Genomic DNA, 24179 nt, shown 5'->3' with positions numbered 1-24179 from the left:
CACACTAATAACCACAGGATCAGCTTTACTTATCATATAAGTAGTATCAACTAGTGTTATTCTATCTGGATAATTCGATGTCCATCTCATTTATCCATCGAATAGGAATAGTTAGAATGAATATTTAAAGAATAGTGATCATTGTATTATGATATCATCATAATTCACAAAGTCATTGCACGTATTCATGGACTTCATTATAAACATCACACGAAATAATAATGAACGTAAATATTTTATTCAATGAACTTAAATAAACATGGTAGTGTGATTAGCTTGACGGCAACATAATACCCATCATATAGATCATCATAACACTCAAATTCTTTTCCATCTTCTTTACATTGCTCATCATTTTATCCATTTATTTACATAACTATTTATTCCATTTTAATGGCTTACGAACTCATAATTATGGTAACTGATTAAAGTTGTGTATTCCTATCAATATATTTACCACGACTATCATGTGTCAATCGATATAAATCTATCTCAGAATATTTAATGAATATTATATGTAGATGTTTTTAAAAGTATAAATTCTAATCATGTTTGGAGAACAGTCCTGAATGATGCAAAATTGTCCTATGTTTATGATCATATAGCAAACTTTTCTTTAATATTAGTAAGAGAAAATTCTAAGAAATGGATTGGATATTTTATGGCTTATGCAATATAACTTTGAATTTGTATTATCCTTCAATATTTTTTACAGATGATTACATCATCATCTGGTGTAATCTGATGTCTGTAAAGCTGAAATCCATCTTTTATACCAAAAATCCCTCAAGATTATCACTACAGTTAAAATCAAAGTCTCAACTTTAGAAACTGGTGAACCTTCCATTAGTTGCAGATTGTTAAGCTTCATAAATCTATTAAAGGAAACCAGGGAAAATAATAAAATAAAGAAACCCAAGGAAACCCATTCATGAAAATCTAGTAGGCCAATCCCCTTTATTCTACCTCTCCCTTTATCTCATTGAAATTCACCATTTAAGCATCTCAGAAGGCATCTCTGGTGACATAAAGTCTAACTACGAAAGATTTCGTGACTGAAATTCTTGGCATCAGATTGCCAATTTAAAGTTTGCTAGCAAAGCTTTTTACTCAAAACCAAAGCTTTTCTTACTTTTCTAAAAAAGAAAATTTCATTTCATTCATTAAAATTAACAGTGGAAACATTTATTCCCAACTAAAGCTAGAAAATTTCTGATGGACGGTGAGAAATACATATTTATATAAAGCTCAAGAGAGAAAAGAAAATCATTTTTGAGTAATTTTAAAAAGTATTGTTCAGGGATAAAAAGTTGTAACTGAAAAGGATGAAGCAATAACCGCTGGTTAGATATCCGAGTAGAATTTCAGAATGGATCTTCATAGATTATTTGTGGGAAATAATGAAAGAACTAAACACACCCAACAGATAAAATTAAATCAAAGATTAAGGAGGAACAGAAAATAATTTATCTGTTCGTTTAAAAACATTTTCATTGAGCAGCAGTAATGGTGCCGCAAAATATTGTATTATCATTAATAAAGGATAGCAAAGACACATTCAACAAGTTATGATCATTATGAACTAGCAATTGTGACCTAACCATACTATCAACATTCATGAGCACAAATGGGATTAAATAAATAATAAAGTGGGGTGATGCAACAAACACATACTGCATAAGGGATACGTATAATTACCCTATGAAATAAGTTCAAGACCCTCATAAAACTTGCTAAATGTCTTCGCAAAATCACAGAGAAGATAAAAAAACAATACAGGAAACAATACAACAAATAAATAATTAGGGCAAATGAGGTTTGTTCAAATTAACAAAACACGAAAACCATTTCAATCTTCCTCTTTGACCCATAGCCCTTAATAATGGGTGCCTAGGACCTATAAAACATGAGTTTCTCCAAGAAATCAAATAGGAGAGGTTGCATTTTATGCAGGCTCAGAACCCTTTTCTCCATCTCCTCTGGACCCTAGAAGAAATCCCTGCTCCGACGGCAGATTTTTCTTTGCCTTCCTGCTTCCTTCAACCTTCCACAAATCCCACACCCGGGTCTTCGGCGGGGCAACCACATCTCCAATAGGAGCCACCAAACCCGGCTTCCCGTCATCTATGACCGCGTCGACCAGGCCGTACTCCACTGCTTCCCATGGGTTCAGGAAGTTGTCCCGGTCAGTGTCCGCCTCAATCTTGACAGCAATAAATAAAATTGCATTTCAGTAATTCATTGGATAAGGGTGTTCAGTAAGGGATCATCATTATCATCATCATTGTAAGAGACAAATGATGACAGTATGACAGGGCGATGACGGCATGATGAGTTCGTCACCGCAAGATGAAGATATACGACAATGATGTTTTGTCATTGTCATATTCGTTGTCCTCAAAAATCGGAATCCCAGCAAAGAGTTGAGTCATGATAAAGATTTGAATTCCTGTCATTAATATAGGAAAGCAACTGCTGCATCGTCAAAGTAGAATGGATGTGTTTTAAGTTCCCTGATCAATCCCTTCTTTATTTATTTCATGGTGCTTAAGGAGCTCATCAATTATTTCTTAGGTTGATCAAGGAAAAGTAGTGAATGTATTTTAACATGCGTCATTAGAACAAATAAAAAGGTCCTCGTCTAACCTGGTGCACAGGCTTTCCCGTGATCCTTGAAAAAATCTTGTTCAACTTGACTTTGTGGTACATCATTTCTCTAATCTGAAGCCCCATATCCGTCGTCTGGAATAGGAAATAAATCAATAAAAATTCTTGATTAGCAGCAGACAATGACCATCAGGTTTTCAAACATTTTACTAGTAAAGCAATTTAAAACATGTTCTTGGGCCATCATAAAGATAAAGACACTGTTGACCACTGAACAAAGAACGAAACCTGCCTTTCAAAAAGAAAAAACAAAGAATGAAACCTGATGACAAACTCAAGCTCCGGAGGGAGGGTAGGTTAACTAGTCAGAATCCTATTTACTTCTCTGATAAATAGAGGAAATTATAAGCAGATCAATTACCCAGCAACTTATGCGTTAAATAAGAAACTTCTGAAAGACTCGTCTCAACTGGAACAAGATGAGAAGGGTTGTGAAAAAAAAGTTTTCGCCAGATTATCAATAAAATAAAATAAAATAATACCCATTCATTTGTAATAAAATTAACAAAAACCCTGAAATATCTTGAAGAACGAATTTGACACTCGATTTAAGAGGAGAACGATGAAAAAAAACAGGAATGTTTAAAGTTAGATCCATCATGGACATAGAAATTTATGATTAAAAGATTCTTGACCATCTAGGGCAAGAACAACTAGGCATAACAGATAAGGATTGATAGATGTATGAAGTATGAGTTCCCCGAATAATATGAGAGAGAGGTCATTACCTTGCCTCCTGCAGTTCCTAGAGGTTGATGGATCATAACTCTGGCATTGGGCATACAAAACCGCTTTCCTTTTGTCCCTGATGCAAGAAGAAAGGCACCCATAGATGCAGCAAGGCCAAAACAGACAGTGGACACGTCTGCTTTGCACAGTTTCATGGCGTCATAAATACCCATTCCTGTAATTGTCAAGAAAATAAGTCAACATGAACACAAAGGTTGAAAACCAAGATTATCAAATATATAAGGGAAGAGGGTACAGCGTCCATTATTTATTTTTTGAAAAAAAAGGGGAAGATCACACGGAATTGGTGATACACCCAGTGCTACATATAGACTAAATCATCCATATGACTAAAAAAAATTGCACATATGGCCAAAATTCATAGTGTTCAGCGTCCGTGATCCCAATGACTAATCACTATTGTTGTCAGAACGCGTCTAAATCATCCAAAGAAGAATTTGTCATCCTCTCATCATTGTATCATCATCATCTCATCAGTTTCCATAACAGTGAAGAATGACAAAGTTCCTTTCAGAAAAAATAAACAAACGAATGACAAAGTTTGAGGATGGTACTCGCTATGATAATGTTGAAAGGTCATTGTCGTCATCATATGTCCAAAATGAATACGATTTGATCAAAATTTATGTTCTGTCTTTATATGATGAACATGTTTCTGTATCATATAAATATGATGCAAAACTGATACGAACCTACCCCGAGAGTGCCTAAGGAGTGATAGACATACAAATCCAACTCAAACAGCATGTGCAAAAGAGGGGCTGATGGCCAGGACCATCTGCCTATAAAACAAGAGAAATGGACAGGGAATATGCAAAAGATTGACAGCAAGTCAGTTGTTGCAGCAACTAGGGCCTGGAGCTCGGGGGATCCTCCGCATCCAGAGGGAGGCTAGGCCAATATGGCTAGTCATTGCTTGCTTTTCTATCAATATCTAGTGATTCTTCTTCGATTAAAGTTCTCTCCTCATCTTGAATTCTTTTATCCTTGGAGACTGTTACTATTTCGGGAAATTCTGGGCTCAGGTCTGCTTGGGAAATTCGGGAAATTGGAGACTGTTCCAATTCGAGTTCATTCTCCAGAGGAGTGTATCAAAAATACCATTCTACATGCCCTGAAAACTCAGTGACTGTTGAAATATCATACTGATTACAAAGCAGTATACTTTATATTCATAGATGATTAAGAATTAGAAATGGTACCAGCTGTCACAGAACCACCGGGCGAGTTGATAAACAGCTTAATGTCTTTCTCCTGGTCCTCGGCATCAAGAAACAGAAGTTGACTGATGACCAAGTCAGCAGTCATCGTGTCAACCTGCACATCAAAAATAGAAGAATAAAGAAAAAAACTGATAAAACAGGGCCCTGCGTGTCAGAGAAAATTCAATTTAATAGTGCTCGAGCAACTACTTCTTCAATAATCAATAAATAAAATAACCCTGGAAGCGGTGACAGGATCCACCTGGCACCATGATTAGCGGTGTAAAAAATAGTAAAAACTGATGAACGAAGGAATTAACTTCAACATCACAAAGATGAAAAATAAAAAACAAATTCAGAGTGATCCGAGATGTGATTCCTTATAGCCACCACAGAAATAGGAGCGGCAAACACTGGGGGTATTTTCCACATAATGCACAGGCGGGTTTTTTTGAAAACAAAAAATCAATATTGAAAAGGAATTATTAACAAAGAGCATACATAGAATAGCAAAAACAAGATTTTAATGAGATCTCCCAAAGTGGGTTAAAGATTAGGGCGGACCTTAGAGCCCAAGAACACAATCCTCTCCCTACATGGGATGTTCGTGTAGTCTACTATCCAAAGATGAAAATGCAAAAAAATTATGTGTTTTTAACCGAGATGTGATTCATTGTGACAAGCATATTGAGGTATTTTCAGTCTGGGACAGCACCGAGAATGTGATAAGGACCCGCCAAGGTACCACCAGAGGCTTAATAGAAGAAAAACACCAGCACCGGGAATGAACCATAGACCGTAAATCATAAAATGAAAAAGCACAAAACGCAATTTTCAAAGAAAATTTCAATATGGGTAGAAGATTAGCGCGGACCTGAGAGCCGAAGAACACAATCCTCTGCGTAAGAAGCAAAGTTCATGGAGTACGACATGACAAGATGAAAATTAAAACTTTTCCAGTGTGTTTATCCGACATGTGACTCAAAGTGACAAGCACAGCGACGTGTTTTTCGCACATAAAAGCACCGAAAATGATTCATAGACCATAAATCATGAAAAAAATAAAAAAAAATGCAATTTTCAAAGGAAATCCCAATATGGTTAGAGGATTATGGCGGACCTAAGAGCCCAGGAACACAATCCTCTGCCCAAGAAGCAAAGTTCATGGAATATGACGTGAAAAGATGAAAATTAAAACTTTTCAGTGTGTTTATCCGACATGTGATTCAAAGTGACAAGCATAGCGACGTCTTTTTTGCACATACAAGCACCGAAAATGGACCATAGAGCATAAATCATAAAATAAAAGAACACAAAACCCAATTTTCAAAGGAAATCCCTAAATGGGTTGAAGATTAGGGCGGACCTCAGAGCCCAAGAACACAATCCTCTGCCCAAGAAGCTAAGTTCATGGAGTATGACGTGACAAGATGAAAATTAAAACCTTTCCAGTGTGTTTTTTGCACATACGATCACCGAGAATGATTCATAGGCCATAAAGCATGAAATAAAAGAGTAAAAATGCAATTTTCAAAGGAAATCCAATATGGGTTGACGATTAGGTGGACCTGAGAGCCCAAGAACACAATCCTCTGCAAGTTTAGGAGCATCGCATGACAAGATGAAAATTAAAACTTTTCCAGTGTGTTTATCCGACGTGTGATTCAACGTGCCAAGCACAGCGACGTGTTTTTCGCACATACAAGCACCGAAAATGATTCATAGACCATAAATCATGAAAAAAAACAACAAAAAAGCCATTTTCAAAGGAAAACCCAATATGGTTAGAGGGTTATGGCGGACCTAAGAGCCCAGGAACACAATCCTCTGCCCAAGAAGCAAAGTTCATGGAATACGACGTGAAAAGCTAAACCTTAAACCTTTGCAGTGTGTTTATCCGACATGTGATCCAAAGTGACAAGCACAACGACGTCTTTTTTGCACATACAAGCACCGAAAATCGACCATAGAGCATAAATCATAAAATAAAAGAACACAAAACCCAATTTTCAAAGGAAATCCCTAAATGGGTTGAAGATTAGGGCGGACCTCAGAGCCCAAGAACACAATCCTCTGCCCAAGAAGCAAAGTTCATGGAATATGACGTGAAAAGATGAAAATTAAAACCTTTCCAGTGTGTTTTTGCACATACGATCACCGAGAATGATTCATAGGCCATAAAGCATGAAATAAAAGAGTAAAAATGCAATTTTCAAAGGAAATCCAATATGGGTTGACGATTAGGTGGACCTGAGAGCCCAAGAACACAATCCTCTGCAAGTTTAGGGAGCATCGCATGACAAGATGAAAATTAAAACTTTTCCAGTGTGTTTATCCGACGTGTGATTCAAAGTGACAAGCACAGCGACGTGTTTTTCGCACATAAAGCACCGAAAATGATTCATAGGTCATAAATCATGAAAAAAAAAAAAAACAATGCCATTTTCAAAGGAAATCCCAATATGGTTAGAGGATTATGGCGGACCTAAGAGCCCAGGAACACAATCCTCTGCCCAAGAAGCAAAGTTCATGGAATATGACGTGAAAAGATGAAAATTAAAACTTTTCAGTGTGTTTATCCGACATGTGATTCAAAGTGACAAGCATAGCGACGTCTTTTTTGCACATACAAGCACCGAAAATGGACCATAGAGCATAAATCAAAAAAAAAAAGAACACAAAACCCAATTTTCAAAGGAAATCCCTAAATGGGTTGAAGATTAGGGCGGACCTCAGAGCCCAAGAACACAATCCTCTGCCCAAGAAGCTAAGTTCATGGAGTATGACGTGACAAGATGAAAATTAAAACCTTTCCAGTGTGTTTTTTGCACATACGATCACCGAGAATGATTCATAGGCCATAAAGCATGAAATAAAAGAGTAAAAAATGCAATTTTCAAAGGAAATCCAATATGGGTTGACGATTAGGTGGACCTGAGAGCCCAAGAACACAATCCTCTGCAAGTTTAGGGAGCATCGCATGACAAGATGAAAATTAAAACTTTTCCAGTGTGTTTATCCGACGTGTGATTCAAAGTGACAAGCACAGCGACGTGTTTTTCGCACATAAAAGCACCGAAAATGATTCATAGACCATAAATCATGAAAAAAATAAAAAAAAATGCAATTTTCAAAGGAAATCCCAATATGGTTAGAGGATTATGGCGGACCTAAGAGCCCAGGAACACAATCCTCTGCCCAAGAAGCAAAGTTCATGGAATATGACGTGAAAAGATGAAAATTAAAACTTTTCAGTGTGTTTATCCGACATGTGATTCAAAGTGACAAGCATAGCGACGTCTTTTTTGCACATACAAGCACCGAAAATGGACCATAGAGCATAAATCATAAAATAAAAGAACACAAAACCCAATTTTCAAAGGAAATCCCTAAATGGGTTGAAGATTAGGGCGGACCTCAGAGCCCAAGAACACAATCCTCTGCCCAAGAAGCTAAGTTCATGGAGTATGACGTGACAAGATGAAAATTAAAACCTTTCCAGTGTGTTTTTTGCACATACGATCACCGAGAATGATTCATAGGCCATAAAGCATGAAATAAAAGAGTAAAAAATGCAATTTTCAAAGGAAATCCAATATGGGTTGACGATTAGGGTGGACCTGAGAGCCCAAGAACACAATCCTCTGCAAGTTTAGGGAGCATCGCATGACAAGATGAAAATTAAAACTTTTCCAGTGTGTTTATCCGACGTGTGATTCAAAGTGACAAGCACAGCGACGTGTTTTTCGCACATAAAAGCACCGAAAATGATTCATAGGTCATAAATCATGAAAAATAAAAAAATGCAATTTTCAAAGGAAATCCCAATATGGTTAGAGGATTATGGCGGACCTAAGAGCCCAGGAACACAATCCTCTGCCCAAGAAGCAAAGTTCATGGAATATGACGTGAAAAGATGAAAATTAAAACTTTTCAGTGTGTTTATCCGACATGTGATTCAAAGTGACAAGCATAGCGACGTCTTTTTGCACATACAAGCACCAAAATGGACCATAGAGCATAAATCATAAAATAAAAGAACACAAAACCCAATTTTCAAAGGAAATCCCTAAATGGGTTGAAGATTAGGGCGGACCTCAGAGCCCAAGAACACAATCCTCTGCCCAAGAAGCTAAGTTCATGGAGTATGACGTGACAAGATGAAAATTAAAACCTTTCCAGTGTGTTTTTTGCACATACGATCACCGAGAATGATTCATAGGCCATAAAGCATGAAATAAAAGAGTAAAAAATGCAATTTTCAAAGGAAATCCAATATGGGTTGACGATTAGGTGGACCTGAGAGCCCAAGAACACAATCCTCTGCAAGTTTAGGGAGCATCGCATGACAAGATGAAAATTAAAACTTTTCCAGTGTGTTTATCCGACGTGTGATTCAAAGTGACAAGCACAGCGACGTGTTTTTCGCACATAAAAGCACCGAAAATGATTCATAGGTCATAAATCATGAAAAAAATAAAAAAAAATGCAATTTTCAAAGGAAATCCCAATATGGTTAGAGGATTATGGCGGACCTAAGAGCCCAGGAACACAATCCTCTGCCCAAGAAGCAAAGTTCATGGAATATGACGTGAAAAGATGAAAATTAAAACTTTTCAGTGTGTTTATCCGACATGTGATTCAAAGTGACAAGCATAGCGACGTCTTTTTTGCACATACAAGCACCGAAAATGGACCATAGAGCATAAATCATAAAATAAAAGAACACAAAACCCAATTTTCAAAGGAAATCCCTAAATGGGTTGAAGATTAGGGCGGACCTCAGAGCCCAAGAACACAATCCTCTGCCCAAGAAGCTAAGTTCATGGAGTATGACGTGACAAGATGAAAATTAAAACCTTTCCAGTGTGTTTTTTGCACATACGATCACCGAGAATGATTCATAGGCCATAAAGCATGAAATAAAAGAGTAAAAAATGCAATTTTCAAAGGAAATCCAATATGGGTTGACGATTAGGTGGACCTGAGAGCCCAAGAACACAATCCTCTGCAAGTTTAGGGAGCATCGCATGACAAGATGAAAATTAAAACTTTTCCAGTGTGTTTATCCGACGTGTGATTCAAAGTGACAAGCACAGCGACGTGTTTTTCGCACATAAAAGCACCGAAAATGATTCATAGGTCATAAATCATGAAAAAAATAAAAAAAAATGCAATTTTCAAAGGAAATCCCAATATGGTTAGAGGATTATGGCGGACCTAAGAGCCCAGGAACACAATCCTCTGCCCAAGAAGCAAAGTTCATGGAATATGACGTGAAAAGATGAAAATTAAAACTTTTCAGTGTGTTTATCCGACATGTGATTCAAAGTGACAAGCATAGCGACGTCTTTTTTGCACATACAAGCACCGAAAATGGACCATAGAGCATAAATCATAAAATAAAAGAACACAAAACCCAATTTTCAAAGGAAATCCCTAAATGGGTTGAAGATTAGGGCGGACCTCAGAGCCCAAGAACACAATCCTCTGCCCAAGAAGCTAAGTTCATGGAGTATGACGTGACAAGATGAAAATTAAAACCTTTCCAGTGTGTTTTTTGCACATACGATCACCGAGAATGATTCATAGGCCATAAAGCATGAAATAAAAGAGTAAAAAATGCAATTTTCAAAGGAAATCCAATATGGGTTGACGATTAGGGTGGACCTGAGAGCCCAAGAACACAATCCTCTGCAAGTTTAGGGAGCATCGCATGACAAGATGAAAATTAAAACTTTTCCAGTGTGTTTATCCGACGTGTGATTCAAAGTGACAAGCACAGCGACGTGTTTTTCGCACATAAAAGCACCGAAAATGATTCATAGGTCATAAATCATGAAAAAAATAAAAAAAAATGCAATTTTCAAAGGAAATCCCAATATGGTTAGAGGATTATGGCGGACCTAAGAGCCCAGGAACACAATCCTCTGCCCAAGAAGCAAAGTTCATGGAATATGACGTGAAAAGATGAAAATTAAAACTTTTCAGTGTGTTTATCCGACATGTGATTCAAAGTGACAAGCATAGCGACGTCTTTTTTGCACATACAAGCACCGAAAATGGACCATAGAGCATAAATCATAAAATAAAAGAACACAAAACCCAATTTTCAAAGGAAATCCCTAAATGGGTTGAAGATTAGGGCGGACCTCAGAGCCCAAGAACACAATCCTCTGCCCAAGAAGCTAAGTTCATGGAGTATGACGTGACAAGATGAAAATTAAAACCTTTCCAGTGTGTTTTTTGCACATACGATCACCGAGAATGATTCATAGGCCATAAAGCATGAAATAAAAGAGTAAAAAATGCAATTTTCAAAGGAAATCCAATATGGGTTGACGATTAGGGTGGACCTGAGAGCCCAAGAACACAATCCTCTGCAAGTTTAGGGAGCATCGCATGACAAGATGAAAATTAAAACTTTTCCAGTGTGTTTATCCGACGTGTGATTCAAAGTGACAAGCACAGCGACGTGTTTTTCGCACATAAAAGCACCGAAAATGATTCATAGGTCATAAATCATGAAAAAAATAAAAAAAAATGCAATTTTCAAAGGAAATCCCAATATGGTTAGAGGATTATGGCGGACCTAAGAGCCCAGGAACACAATCCTCTGCCCAAGAAGCAAAGTTCATGGAATATGACGTGAAAAGATGAAAATTAAAACTTTTCAGTGTGTTTATCCGACATGTGATTCAAAGTGACAAGCATAGCGACGTCTTTTTTGCACATACAAGCACCGAAAATGGACCATAGAGCATAAATCATAAAATAAAAGAACACAAAACCCAATTTTCAAAGGAAATCCCTAAATGGGTTGAAGATTAGGCGGACCTCAGAGCCCAAGAACACAATCCTCTGCCCAAGAAGCTAAGTTCATGGAGTATGACGTGACAAGATGAAAATTAAAACCTTTCCAGTGTGTTTTTTGCACATACGATCACCGAGAATGATTCATAGGCCATAAAGCATGAAATAAAAGAGTAAAAAATGCAATTTTCAAAGGAAATCCAATATGGGTTGACGATTAGGGTGGACCTGAGAGCCCAAGAACACAATCCTCTGCAAGTTTAGGGAGCATCGCATGACAAGATGAAAATTAAAACTTTTCCAGTGTGTTTATCCGACGTGTGATTCAAAGTGACAAGCACAGCGACGTGTTTTTCGCATAAAAGCACCGAAAATCATTCATAGGTCATAAATCAAGAAATAAATAAAAAAAAATGCAATTTTCAAAGGAAATCCCAATATGGTTAGAGGATTATGGCGGACCTAAGAGCCCAGGAACACAATCCTCTGCCCAAGAAGCAAAGTTCATGGAATATGACGTGAAAAGATGAAAATTAAAACTTTTCAGTGTGTTTATCCGACATGTGATTCAAAGTGACAAGCATAGCGACGTCTTTTTTGCACATACAAGCACCGAAAATGGACCATAGAGCATAAATCATAAAATAAAAGAACACAAAACCCAATTTTCAAAGGAAATCCCTAAATGGGTTGAAGATTAGGGGACCTCAGAGCCCAAGAACACAATCCTCTGCCCAAGAAGCTAAGTTCATGGAGTATGACGTGACAAGATGAAAATTAAAACCTTTCCAGTGTGTTTTTGCACATACGATCACCGAGAATGATTCATAGGCCATAAAGCATGAAATAAAAGAGTAAAAATGCAATTTTCAAAGGAAATCCAATATGGGTTGACGATTAGGTGGACCTGAGAGCCCAAGAACACAATCCTCTGCAAGTTTAGGGGGCATCGCATGACAAGATGAAAATTAAAACTTTTCCAGTGTGTTTATCCGACTTGTGATTCAAAGTGACAAGCACAGCGACGTGTTTTTCGCACATAAAAGCACCGAAAATGATTCATAGGTCATAAATCATGAAAAAAATAAAAAAAAATGCAATTTTCAAAGGAAATCCCAATATGGTTAGAGGATTATGGCGGACCTAAGAGCCCAGGAACACAATCCTCTGCCCAAGAAGCAAAGTTCATGGAATATGACGTGAAAAGATGAAAATTAAAACTTTTCAGTGTGTTTATCCGACATGTGATTCAAAGTGACAAGCATAGCGACGTCTTTTTTGCACATACAAGCACCGAAAATGGACCATAGAGCATAAATCATAAAATAAAAGAACACAAAACCCAATTTTCAAAGGAAATCCCTAAATGGGTTGAAGATTAGGGCGGACCTCAGAGCCCAAGAACACAATCCTCTGCCCAAGAAGCTAAGTTCATGGAGTATGACGTGACAAGATGAAAATTAAAACCTTTCCAGTGTGTTTTTTGCACATACGATCACCGAGAATGATTCATAGGCCATAAAGCATGAAATAAAAGAGTAAAAAATGCAATTTTCAAAGGAAATCCAATATGGGTTGACGATTAGGGTGGACCTGAGAGCCCAAGAACACAATCCTCTGCAAGTTTAGGGAGCATCGCATGACAAGATGAAAATTAAAACTTTTCCAGTGTGTTTATCCGACGTGTGATTCAAAGTGACAAGCACAGCGACGTGTTTTTCGCACATAAAAGCACCGAAAATGATTCATAGGTCATAAATCATGAAAAAAATAAAAAAAAATGCAATTTTCAAAGGAAATCCCAATATGGTTAGAGGATTATGGCGGACCTAAGAGCCCAGGAACACAATCCTCTGCCCAAGAAGCAAAGTTCATGGAATATGACGTGAAAAGATGAAAATTAAAACTTTTCAGTGTGTTTATCCGACATGTGATTCAAAGTGACAAGCATAGCGACGTCTTTTTTGCACATACAAGCACCGAAAATGGACCATAGAGCATAAATCATAAAATAAAAGAACACAAAACCCAATTTTCAAAGGAAATCCCTAAATGGGTTGAAGATTAGGGCGGACCTCAGAGCCCAAGAACACAATCCTCTGCCCAAGAAGCTAAGTTCATGGAGTATGACGTGACAAGATGAAAATTAAAACCTTTCCAGTGTGTTTTTTGCACATACGATCACCGAGAATGATTCATAGGCCATAAAGCATGAAATAAAAGAGTAAAAAATGCAATTTTCAAAGGAAATCCAATATGGGTTGACGATTAGGGTGGACCTGAGAGCCCAAGAACACAATCCTCTGCAAGTTTAGGGAGCATCGCATGACAAGATGAAAATTAAAACTTTTCCAGTGTGTTTATCCGACGGTGATTCAAAGTGACAAGCACAGCGACGTGTTTTTCGCACATAAAAGCACCGAAAATGATTCATAGGTCATAAATCATGAAAAAAATAAAAAAAAATGCAATTTTCAAAGGAAATCCCAATATGGTTAGAGGATTATGGCGGACCTAAGAGCCCAGGAACACAATCCTCTGCCCAAGAAGCAAAGTTCATGGAATATGACGTGAAAAGATGAAAATTAAAACTTTTCAGTGTGTTTATCCGACATGTGATTCAAAGTGACAAGCATAGCGACGTCTTTTTTGCACATACAAGCACCGAAAATGGACCATAGAGCATAAATCATAAAATAAAAGAACACAAAACCCAATTTTCAAAGGAAATCCCTAAATGGGTTGAAGATTAGGGCGGACCTCAGAGCCCAAGAACACAATCCTCTGCCCAAGAAGCTAAGTTCATGGAGTATGACGTGACAAGATGAAAATTAAAACCTTTCCAGTGTGTTTTTTGCACATACGATCACCGAGAATGATTCATAGGCCATAAAGCATGAAATAAAAGAGTAAAAAATGCAATTTTCAAAGGAAATCCAATATGGGTTGACGATTAGGGTGGACCTGAGAGCCCAAGAACACAATCCTCTGCAAGTTTAGGGAGCATCGCATGACAAGATGAAAATTAAAACTTTTCCAGTGTGTTTATCCGACGTGTGATTCAAAGTGACAAGCACAGCGACGTGTTTTTCGCACATAAAAGCACCGAAAATGATTCATAGGTCATAAATCATGAAAAAAATAAAAAAAAATGCAATTTTCAAAGGAAATCCCAATATGGTTAGAGGATTATGGCGGACCTAAGAGCCCAGGAACACAATCCTCTGCCCAAGAAGCAAAGTTCATGGAATATGACGTGAAAAGATGAAAATTAAAACTTTTCAGTGTGTTTATCCGACATGTGATTCAAAGTGACAAGCATAGACGTCTTTTTGCACATACAAGCACCGAAAATGGACCATAGAGCATAAAACATAAAATAAAAGAACACAAAACCCAATTTTCAAAGGAAATCCCAATATGGTTAGAGGATTATGGCGGACCTAAGAGCCCAGGAACACAATCCTCTGCCCAAGAAGCTAAGTTCATGGAGTATGACGTGACAAGATGAAAATTAAAACCTTTCCAGTGTGTTTTTTGCACATACGATCACCGAGAATGATTCATAGGCCATAAAGCATGAAATAAAAGAGTAAAAAATGCAATTTTCAAAGGAAATCCAATATGGGTTGACGATTAGGTGGACCTGAGAGCCCAAGAACACAATCCTCTGCAAGTTTAGGAGCATCGCATGACAAGATGAAAATTAAAACTTTTCCAGTGTGTTTATCCGACGTGTGATTCAAAGTGACAAGCACAGCGACGTGTTTTTCGCACATACAAGCAATGAGAATGATTCATAGGTCATAAATCATGAAAAAAATAAAAAAAAATGCAATTTTCAAAGGAAATCCCAATATGGTTAGAGGATTATGGCGGACCTAAGAGCCCAGGAACACAATCCTCTGCCCAAGAAGCAAAGTTCATGGAATATGACGTGAAAAGATGAAAATTAAAACTTTTCAGTGTGTTTATCCGACATGTGATTCAAAGTGACAAGCATAGCGACGTCTTTTTTGCACATACAAGCACCGAAAATGGACCATAGAGCATAAATCATAAAATAAAAGAACACAAAACCCAATTTTCAAAGGAAATCCCTAAATGGGTTGAAGATTAGGGCGGACCTCAGAGCCCAAGAACACAATCCTCTGCCCAAGAAGCTAAGTTCATGGAGTATGACGTGACAAGATGAAAATTAAAACCTTTCCAGTGTGTTTTTTGCACATACGATCACCGAGAATGATTCATAGGCCATAAAGCATGAAATAAAAGAGTAAAAAATGCAATTTTCAAAGGAAATCCAATATGGGTTGACGATTAGGGTGGACCTGAGAGCCCAAGAACACAATCCTCTGCAAGTTTAGGGAGCATCGCATGACAAGATGAAAATTAAAACTTTTCCAGTGTGTTTATCCGACGTGTGATTCAAAGTGACAAGCACAGCGACGTGTTTTTCGCACATAAAAGCACCGAAAATGATTCATAGACCATAAATCATGAAAAAAATAAAAAAAAATGCAATTTTCAAAGGAAATCCCAATATGGTTAGAGGATTATGGCGGACCTAAGAGCCCAGGAACACAATCCTCTGCCCAAGAAGCAAAGTTCATGGAATATGACGTGAAAAGATGAAAATTAAGACTTTTCAGTGTGTTTATCCGACATGTGATTCAAAGTGACAAGCATAGCGACGTCTTTTTTGCACATACAAGCACCGAAAATGGACCATAGAGCATAAATCATAAAATAAAAGAACACAAAACCCAATTTTCAAAGGAAATCCCAAAATGGGATGAAGAGTAGGCCGGAACTCAGAGACCAAGAACACAATCCTCTGCCCAAGAAGCTAAATTCAAGGAGAATGACGTGACAAGAAGAAAATTAAAACCATTCCAGTGTGTTTTTGCACATACGATCACCGAGAATGATTCATAGGCCATAAAGCATGAAATAAAAGAGTAAAAATGCAATTTTCAAAGGAAATCCAATATGGGTTGACGATTAGGTGGACCTGAGAGCCCAAGAACACAATCCTCTGCAAGTTTAGGGAGCATCGCATGACAAGATGAAAATTAAAACTTTTCCAGTGTGTTTATCCGACGTGTGATTCAAAGTGACAAGCACAGCGACGTGTTTTTCGCACATACAAGCAATGAGAATAATTCATAGACCATAAATCATGAAAAAAATAAAAAAAAATGCAATTTTCAAAGGAAATCCCAATATGGTTAGAGGATTATGGCGGACCTAAGAGCCCAGGAACACAATCCTCTGCCCAAGAAGCAAAGTTCATGGAATATGACGTGAAAAGATGAAAATTAAGACTTTTCAGTGTGTTTATCCGACATGTGATTCAAAGTGACAAGCATAGCGACGTCTTTTTTGCACATACAAGCACCGAAAATGGACCATAGAGCATAAATCATAAAATAAAAGAACACAAAACCCAATTTTCAAAGGAAATCCCTAAATGGGTTGAAGATTAGGGCGGACCTCAGAGCCCAAGAACACAATCCTCTGCCCAAGAAGCTAAGTTCATGGAGTATGACGTGACAAGATGAAAATTAAAACCTTTCCAGTGTGTTTTTTGCACATACGATCACCGAGAATGATTCATAGGCCATAAAGCATGAAATAAAAGAGTAAAAAATGCAATTTTCAAAGGAAATCCAATATGGGTTGACGATTAGGGTGGACCTGAGAGCCCAAGAACACAATCCTCTGCAAGTTTAGGGAGCATCGCATGACAAGATGAAAATTAAAACTTTTCCAGTGTGTTTATCCGACGTGTGATTCAAAGTGACAAGCACAGCGACGTGTTTTTCGCACATACAAGCAATGAGAATAATTCATAGACCATAAATCATAAAATAAAATAGAAAAAAATGCAATTTTCAAAACAAATCCCAAAATGGTTGAAGATTAGGGTGGACCTGAGAGCCCAGGAACACAATCCTCTGCCCAAGAAGCAAAGTTCATGGAGTATGACGTGACAAGATGAAAATTAAAACTTTTCCAGCGTGTTTATCCGACATGTGATTCAAAGTGACAAGCACAGCGGCGTGTTTTTCGCACATACGACCACCGATAATGATTCATAGACCATAAATCATGAAATAAAAGAGTAAAAAATGCAATTTTCAAAACAAATCCCAATACGGGTTGAAGATTAGGGCGAACCTGAGAGCCCAAAAACACAATCCTCTGCCTAAGAAGCATGTTCATGGAGTCCAAATCCTCCAATCTGGGCATCCACGGCCCGACAGAGACCCCAGACAGGTCCCAATCCCCAGACAAAGTCCTTCCGCTGCTGCTGGCGCCGAGACGCGAGCTAACGACAACACCCCTCCTTCTGAAATTCGAATTGCACAGACTTCGCGGTCTTCTGGCGAGGCTTCGAGAGAAGAGAAGGCGAGAGGGGGACGGGGCGGAGGAGGCGAGGTAGGAGACGGTCTTCTCCATAGCTTCAAACTTCGAGCAAGCGAGCCCGCTGAATGAATAAACGATGAAGGAGGAGGATTTAATCTGATGGAGTGGGGTACGTGTCGCGATCTTAGCGACCCAGAGAAGTACAAGGATAATTCATTTCATTGTATAGATGGTTAAGCTGCCAATGGTTAATTATGAGACCCATATTAATATAGTTGGTTTTTTTTTGGTTTGTATGTTTTGAAAGAAATCTTAAGACTAAATTCTTAGTATTTTGTTTTGAATGAATAAACGATGAAGAAGGAGGATTTAATCTGATGGAGTGGGGTACGTGTCGCGATCTTAGCGACCCAGAGAAGTACAAGGATAATTCATTTCATTGTATACATGGTTAAGCTGCCAATGGTTAATTATGAGACCCATATTAATATAGTTGGTTTTTTTTTTGTTAGTATGTTTTGAAAGAAATCTTGAGACTAAATTCTTAGTATTTTGTTTTGAAAGGAAAAAGGAAGATTACCCGAGGTTGGTGATCCACTCGATACTATGGTATGTACAAGTCTTACAAGGAACAAACTGGTCCCCCCTAAAATAGGGATTGACATGCCCGGACAATGACAACGGGTGACATGGACATCAACAGAAGAACTATGAAATCAGAACACTGTCATTGCCAAATGCCAATGGTAAATTATAGGACCAATATTACCATAGTTGCTATTTTTTTAGTAGATTTTTTTAATATTTTCAATATAAAATGATAAGACTAGTTTTTTAGTATTTCTTTTTTGGAAGCAAAAAGGAAGATCGCCTGAGATTGGTGATCGACTCGATAGTATATAAATATAAACTATAATTACAAGGAAGAAACTAGCCCCTCCCACTACAGGGATTGATAGAAGGACTACAAATTCACTATGATGTTGTTCTCAACAGGCATCACTGTTGATGTTGTCTGTATGTGGAGTCCAAAGATTTTGTTTTAGTTGTCTAAATTTTAAAATAGTCACTATAAGATTAATATAACCATAGTTGATTTTTTTGTTAGTATGTTTTAGCATAAGATTGTTATAATAAAATGACAAGACTAGTTTGTTAGTATATTTTTTTGAAAGGATGAAGGAAGATCACCCAAGGTTGGTGATCCACTCGATGCTATAATGAAAAAAGAATTACAAGGGACAAACTGGTCCCCCCCACCAATAGGGATTGGCACGTCCCAAAAATGACACCGTTTGACGTAGGCGTTGACAGAAGAACTATGAAATCATAACAGTGTCACTGCCAATGGTGAATGGTAGGACCAATATTGCCATGGTATTTTTTGTTAGTATTTTTTTTACTGTAGGATTTTTTAAAAATGAAAACACTAATTTTTTTGTATTTTTTAAAAGGAATTATCAATACTACAGAAATATAAAGAAGAATTACAAGAAACAAACTAGTCCCACCCCAAAATGATCAGCACGTCAAGTCAACGACAATGTGTGATGTCAACGTTGATAGAAGGACTAAAAAATCATAATGGTGTTGTTGTCAACATGCATCAATAGTGGAGTCCTAATATTTTATTGTAGTCGTCAAAATAAAAAAAGTCATGATACTAAAATATACTAACAACAAATAACAATTAAAGAAACCAGGATTAAAATGATAAGATTAATTTTTTTAGTATTTTTTTTTGAAAGGGGAAAGGAAGATTACTGACATTATTAGTATTTTTAGTGTAGGATTGTTAAAAATGATAACACTAATTTTTTGTATTTTTTAAAGGAAGATCATTCAAGATTGGTGATTAATTTGATACTAGAGAAATATAAACAAGAACCACAAGGAACCAACTGGTCCCCTTTAAGTGGAGCACATGTAGCGATCTTAATTGATAAAAAGAAATTTAGGTTGATTTATTTTGTATTACTTTCTTTAAGTCGTGTTTGTGGAACTATTGAAAACCGATCAGATAAATACCAAGATGTGTAGCTTTTCTACTGTACATTGATTAAGGTGACAAGACTACATAACAGAAATACTTTTGTGTGCAGGGGTTGCATGTGCCAATCTTAACTCGTAAGAGAACTATTGGCATACTTCACTTTTATATTATAAACATTGTCATGACAAAAATTACATTTGGATGTTTCATTGGTTTTATTGGAGTATGTGAACCAATATTAACTGATTATATTTGGATGATTTGTTTCTTATATTATTTAGATAATAATAGAAGAAGTATAAATATTATAGACACCAATAGTATATAATGTTTACTTTTGTTAAAGGGAGGGTATGCATAGCAATTGTAGTTAATAAGAGAAATATTGGGATAATTTACTTCTTAAAGGTAATAGTGACTGAAAATTTTTAAGTATCTACTTTTTGGATGTACTTTTGTATGGATTTCCATTATTTTTGAACTAAGTGAATTAGAACCTAGCTCTGATACCACTGTTGGGTTCAACCATGGAAAACATGGTTTCCATGATGTGGAAGCATGTGACTTGATTCAAAATTGATCTTTAAAATTAATACATCATATGTACCTTGTGGGGAACTTCTTCTACCCTTTACTTTCCTACTCTGAGAATGTTCGGAAGTTGTTCACGTGTCCAGCTTCTAGAAGTATCCACGCAATCACGTTGGCATTGGAACTCCACCTTTTCTTCTTTAACTCACCTTGAAAATCTCGAAGATCTTCTCACCATGGAGACACTCACCTTGGTTGAGTGGAGAAGATAGCAGAGTGGAGAAAGGGGAAGCTCTCAATTCTGGCTAGCCTGCGCGCTTAAAAGGAGTGCCCCTTCCTTATTTATATTTTACTTAAGCTTTTCTCAAAAACCCATAAAGTAAAATATACTCACCAACGCCCCTATGATCTTATGTGTGTGACCCTCTAGGCCCATGTATCATTCTAGTTAATAACTTTAGTGGTCCAATAATTGTTATTGACCAACCTTATTAATTGACTATATCAACATATAGATTAATCAAGTAAGGATCGATTTAACCCGATCGATAGGTTAAGTTTCCAGCCCGTGGGGTGCCAAGCTACACCTCATGCTCTAGAAGATACCGAGTAGTTTTCAGCCCGTGGGGTGCCAAGCTACACCTCATGCTCTAGAAGATACCGAGTAGTTTCCAGCCCGTGGGGTGCCAAGCTACACCTCATACACCTTATGCACTGAAGGAAATAAGAGACGGGGCAGAGTAGACGTACATCATCAGTATCCGCTGCCCGTCGTCCTTGGCTTCGTGCGTTCGACCTGGCGCGTAATGGGGTGAAGGAGTAGCTGGGGCGCAGCTGGGCAGGAACTCGGTGAGTGATCGGCGGTGCATGCGAGCAGCGGCGACGGCGACATCGTCAGGCACGAATAAAGATAGTGGCCGGCTGTCGATCACGGCGACGATGGTTGCTGGCACCGGCGGTCTAGCGGCAAGCACGGGCGCGAGGCAAGCCAGGCAGTGGTCAGGGCGTGGCGGGCGCCGGGTACCGCGCACGGGCCGACGGGTGCTGAGCGCAGAGATGACGGTAGTGGTGAGTGCAAAGGGGCGGCCGAGATGACGGGTCAAGAACCCGGCGGCTCACGGGAGTGAGGGGAAAGTGTGGAGACCTCAGTGTGTGCAGACAGCATGGAGCAATGCGGTGCGGCGGCATTGGCTCGAACGGCAGGGAGTGACGTCCTCGAGTGGCGGATGTGAGGGATGCTACGCGAGCGGGCTCGACTCGGTGCAAGAGTGGCGCTCGGTGATTGGCGCACCTTGAACAACAGTGCAAGCACGTCACGGGCAGCGACCACTAGAGGGCTTCTGTGGGTGGACGAACACGCACAAGGCAGACAGCAGATGTCTGCGCTCGTGATCGGCGCTGGGGGCGGACAGGAAATCGTGGCGGGTGCAAGAGAACCACGCGCGCACGGGCGGCGTTGGCCCCGTGCGAGGGCGGCTCAGCGGTGCGCGGGACGCGCGGGAACATTGGACGCGGGCAGCAACCGCGGGCACGGCCGCAACGGTGGCGCGCCCAAGTCGCTAGCGGCGGCGCGCGTGGGAATCCGGCTGCGGCGCACGAGCGGGCAATCGGCGGCGGGAGAGCGACTTCACCTGTCCGGTGCAAGTGCGACCCCCCCCCCCCTCCCCTTCTTCTCTTCCTCTCCCTCCTTCTCTCCTCCTCACTCTCTCCTCATCCTTCTCTCCTCCTTTCTCCTTCCTCCTCTCTTCTTCTTCCCCTCCTCGATCGGGAGCGGTGGCTCTCTCGTTTCTGAACAACTTCTTTGAAAGAAAACACTTAGTCAAAAAAATAAGGGGTAAGTTTTTAGGGCGCCGTCATGTCCCTTTTATGGGGGGGATTGGATGGGCCTTAACATAACAGGCCTAAGCCCACAAAAAGAAAATAAAAGAAAGGGAAGAAAGAAAAACCAAAGGGGAAGAAAGGAAAAGGATGAGGAGGAAGAAGGGAATTTTCTACCCCTTTTTGTGGGGGGTGGAGGGGAAATCTTTATAGGTTGGATTTCCCCTCACTACAGCGAGTAGGGGAGATAAAGAGGCGCAAAACGAAGATAAAAACGATGGAAAAGAAGAAACGACACATGAATGAAGTCTGACGAAATAACGAAGGGAAATACGATAAAGGGGCCGGTATATTTGAATCAGGGCATGCACGTTGTCGCTTTAGCTTGCCGCGCAGGCTGGACGCGAACTGGCGGTGATGTCACTGACGAGGTTGACATCTCCGAAGACGATCATGGAGCCACTGGCTGCGTCGCACCATCACATGGCATGGGGCATTGGGGGGGCATTCATAACTACTTGTATATGTGTTGACTACGTAGTGGTACTCTTACAATAACATCAGATGAAGGTGATGATAGCACCTCCTCTCTTACACACACCAAGGTCTCCTAGGAACATGAAACCACTGCAGCATCTGAGGTCTACGAAGTGATCAATGGAGGTACAACTATTCTATGCATTTTCTTATTGACATGAGCATGAAAGAGTGGGGAGTGGGGTCTATGTGTATATAAGGATATTTATGCTCATTCCACATCTACAGACTCTTGCAAACATATATAAACCCCCTTAGGTGGCATATAGGGTATGGCTGGATCATTGTATGAGTATGACCCTAGGGTTGGTTGTACCAGGTACCATGGTTTTGCCAATTAAAGAGATGTTTTAGAGATGAGTAATATGATTTGAAGAGCTAATGACATATATTAGTAGAAAATAATGATAGATTATATCAAGAAAAAAAAGGGGAATTATATGTATATTTTCTTTATTTAGGAACTTATTTAAATCATTCTTAATGTAAACATCAGAAATCAAATGTGATAGAAAAGTTGGATATGCAAAAGAGTCTTGAGGTGTTTGATGAAATTCCTGAATTAATTTATCTTATCAAGTTTGTTATATATTCAAATTCAAATTAACTCAATCTAATTTCAATTCAAAAAATTCAGATGAATTCACTTCATAACATCAAAATGAAGATGAATTAACTTGTTTTTTCTCTGGTTACTTTCACCATTCTTAAACTCCACGTCTTTGGTTTTGAAATAGGCTCAAGAACATGAAAGACAAAGGAACAAGCGGAGTTTTTGAATTAAAGCCTATCTTCAGGGTCAAACTCTAAAACCTATATTTGAGCTGTATTTTTTTAAGTGATCCGAATCTGCTCAGAGCAATAGCCCCTTAGAGTCAAGTGGATAACTTACTAAGAAGTTCATATAGAAGAATATCTAGATACCTAGATCACCCTACTTTCAGGACTCAATTGTAAAGGTAAGCTGATCGCCACCTCCTTACTTCAATGTGCTTCCTTGATTTGTGTCATTCAGGCTAATGTGAATTCATACATTATTTAGCTTTCCCATGGCCTTCGTGAGCATGTTAAGCCATCACACATATGTAAATGACTCTCCTCAACCTATAAAAGTACAAGAAGGGTCCCCCACTAATTTTGAGGTTCCTAATAGAAGATATTAGTAAAAATGGCAAAAATTTGATTTTATGGATCATGAACGAACTATATGCACTATATAGTTCATGGGGTGCTCGTAAAAGAATCTTTTAGTGGGTTAATATAACCATATTTAAATTTCCAGTTGTGTTACAGTGATTATATATGGATGTTATCAGGCCTAAAAGGATTGATCATATTTTCATGGCAATGTTTTGAATTTTTGTGAATTGTTAAGTATCAGTAGGGGATTTTCTGATATTATATAATGCAATCATTATACAACTTTCATCAATCTTATTTATTTTTATTTGATATCGGCTGGTTATTGGGTGTAGCTTGACCATCTAGGCTGTCCT

General features: G+C 38.5%; 1 protein-coding gene across 1 annotated transcript; it reads right to left on the bottom strand.

Annotated features, from left to right (window-relative positions):
• Positions 1–1774: 1774 nt before the first annotated feature.
• Positions 1775–17942, bottom strand: CLPP3 (CLP protease proteolytic subunit 3). Its single transcript, XM_078575100.1, has 5 exons — positions 17616–17942; positions 4620–4734; positions 3396–3571; positions 2647–2742; positions 1775–2203 (listed from the first exon to the last, which is right to left on the bottom strand). The coding sequence occupies exons 1-5, from the start codon at positions 17895–17897 to the stop codon at positions 1946–1948; spliced, it is 927 nt and encodes a 308-aa protein (XP_078431226.1). The 5' UTR covers positions 17898–17942; the 3' UTR covers positions 1775–1945.
• Positions 17943–24179: the final 6237 nt, after the last annotated feature.

Source organism: Wolffia australiana, chromosome 5 (assembly GCF_029677425.1).
Source record: "Wolffia australiana isolate 7733 chromosome 5, ASM2967742v1".
In the NCBI taxonomy this organism is placed as follows: Eukaryota; Viridiplantae; Streptophyta; class Magnoliopsida; order Alismatales; family Araceae; genus Wolffia; species Wolffia australiana.
This window is presented reverse-complemented; position numbering and strand designations above follow the sequence as displayed.

Excerpts from the sequence above, each read along its gene's own strand:
- CLPP3 (XM_078575100.1), bottom strand. The coding sequence starts at position 17,897 with ATGGAGAAGACCGTCTCCTACCTCGCCTCCTCCGCCCCGTCCCCCTCT. Across the intron at positions 4,735-17,615 it reads TTGTGTTTTTGGGCTCTCAG|GTTGACACGATGACTGCTGA; the intron begins GTTCGCCCTAAT and ends TTTGATGTGCAG. Across the intron at positions 2,204-2,646 it reads CGGGAAAGCCTGTGCACCAG|ATTGAGGCGGACACTGACCG; the intron begins GTTAGACGAGGA and ends ATTGCTGTCAAG.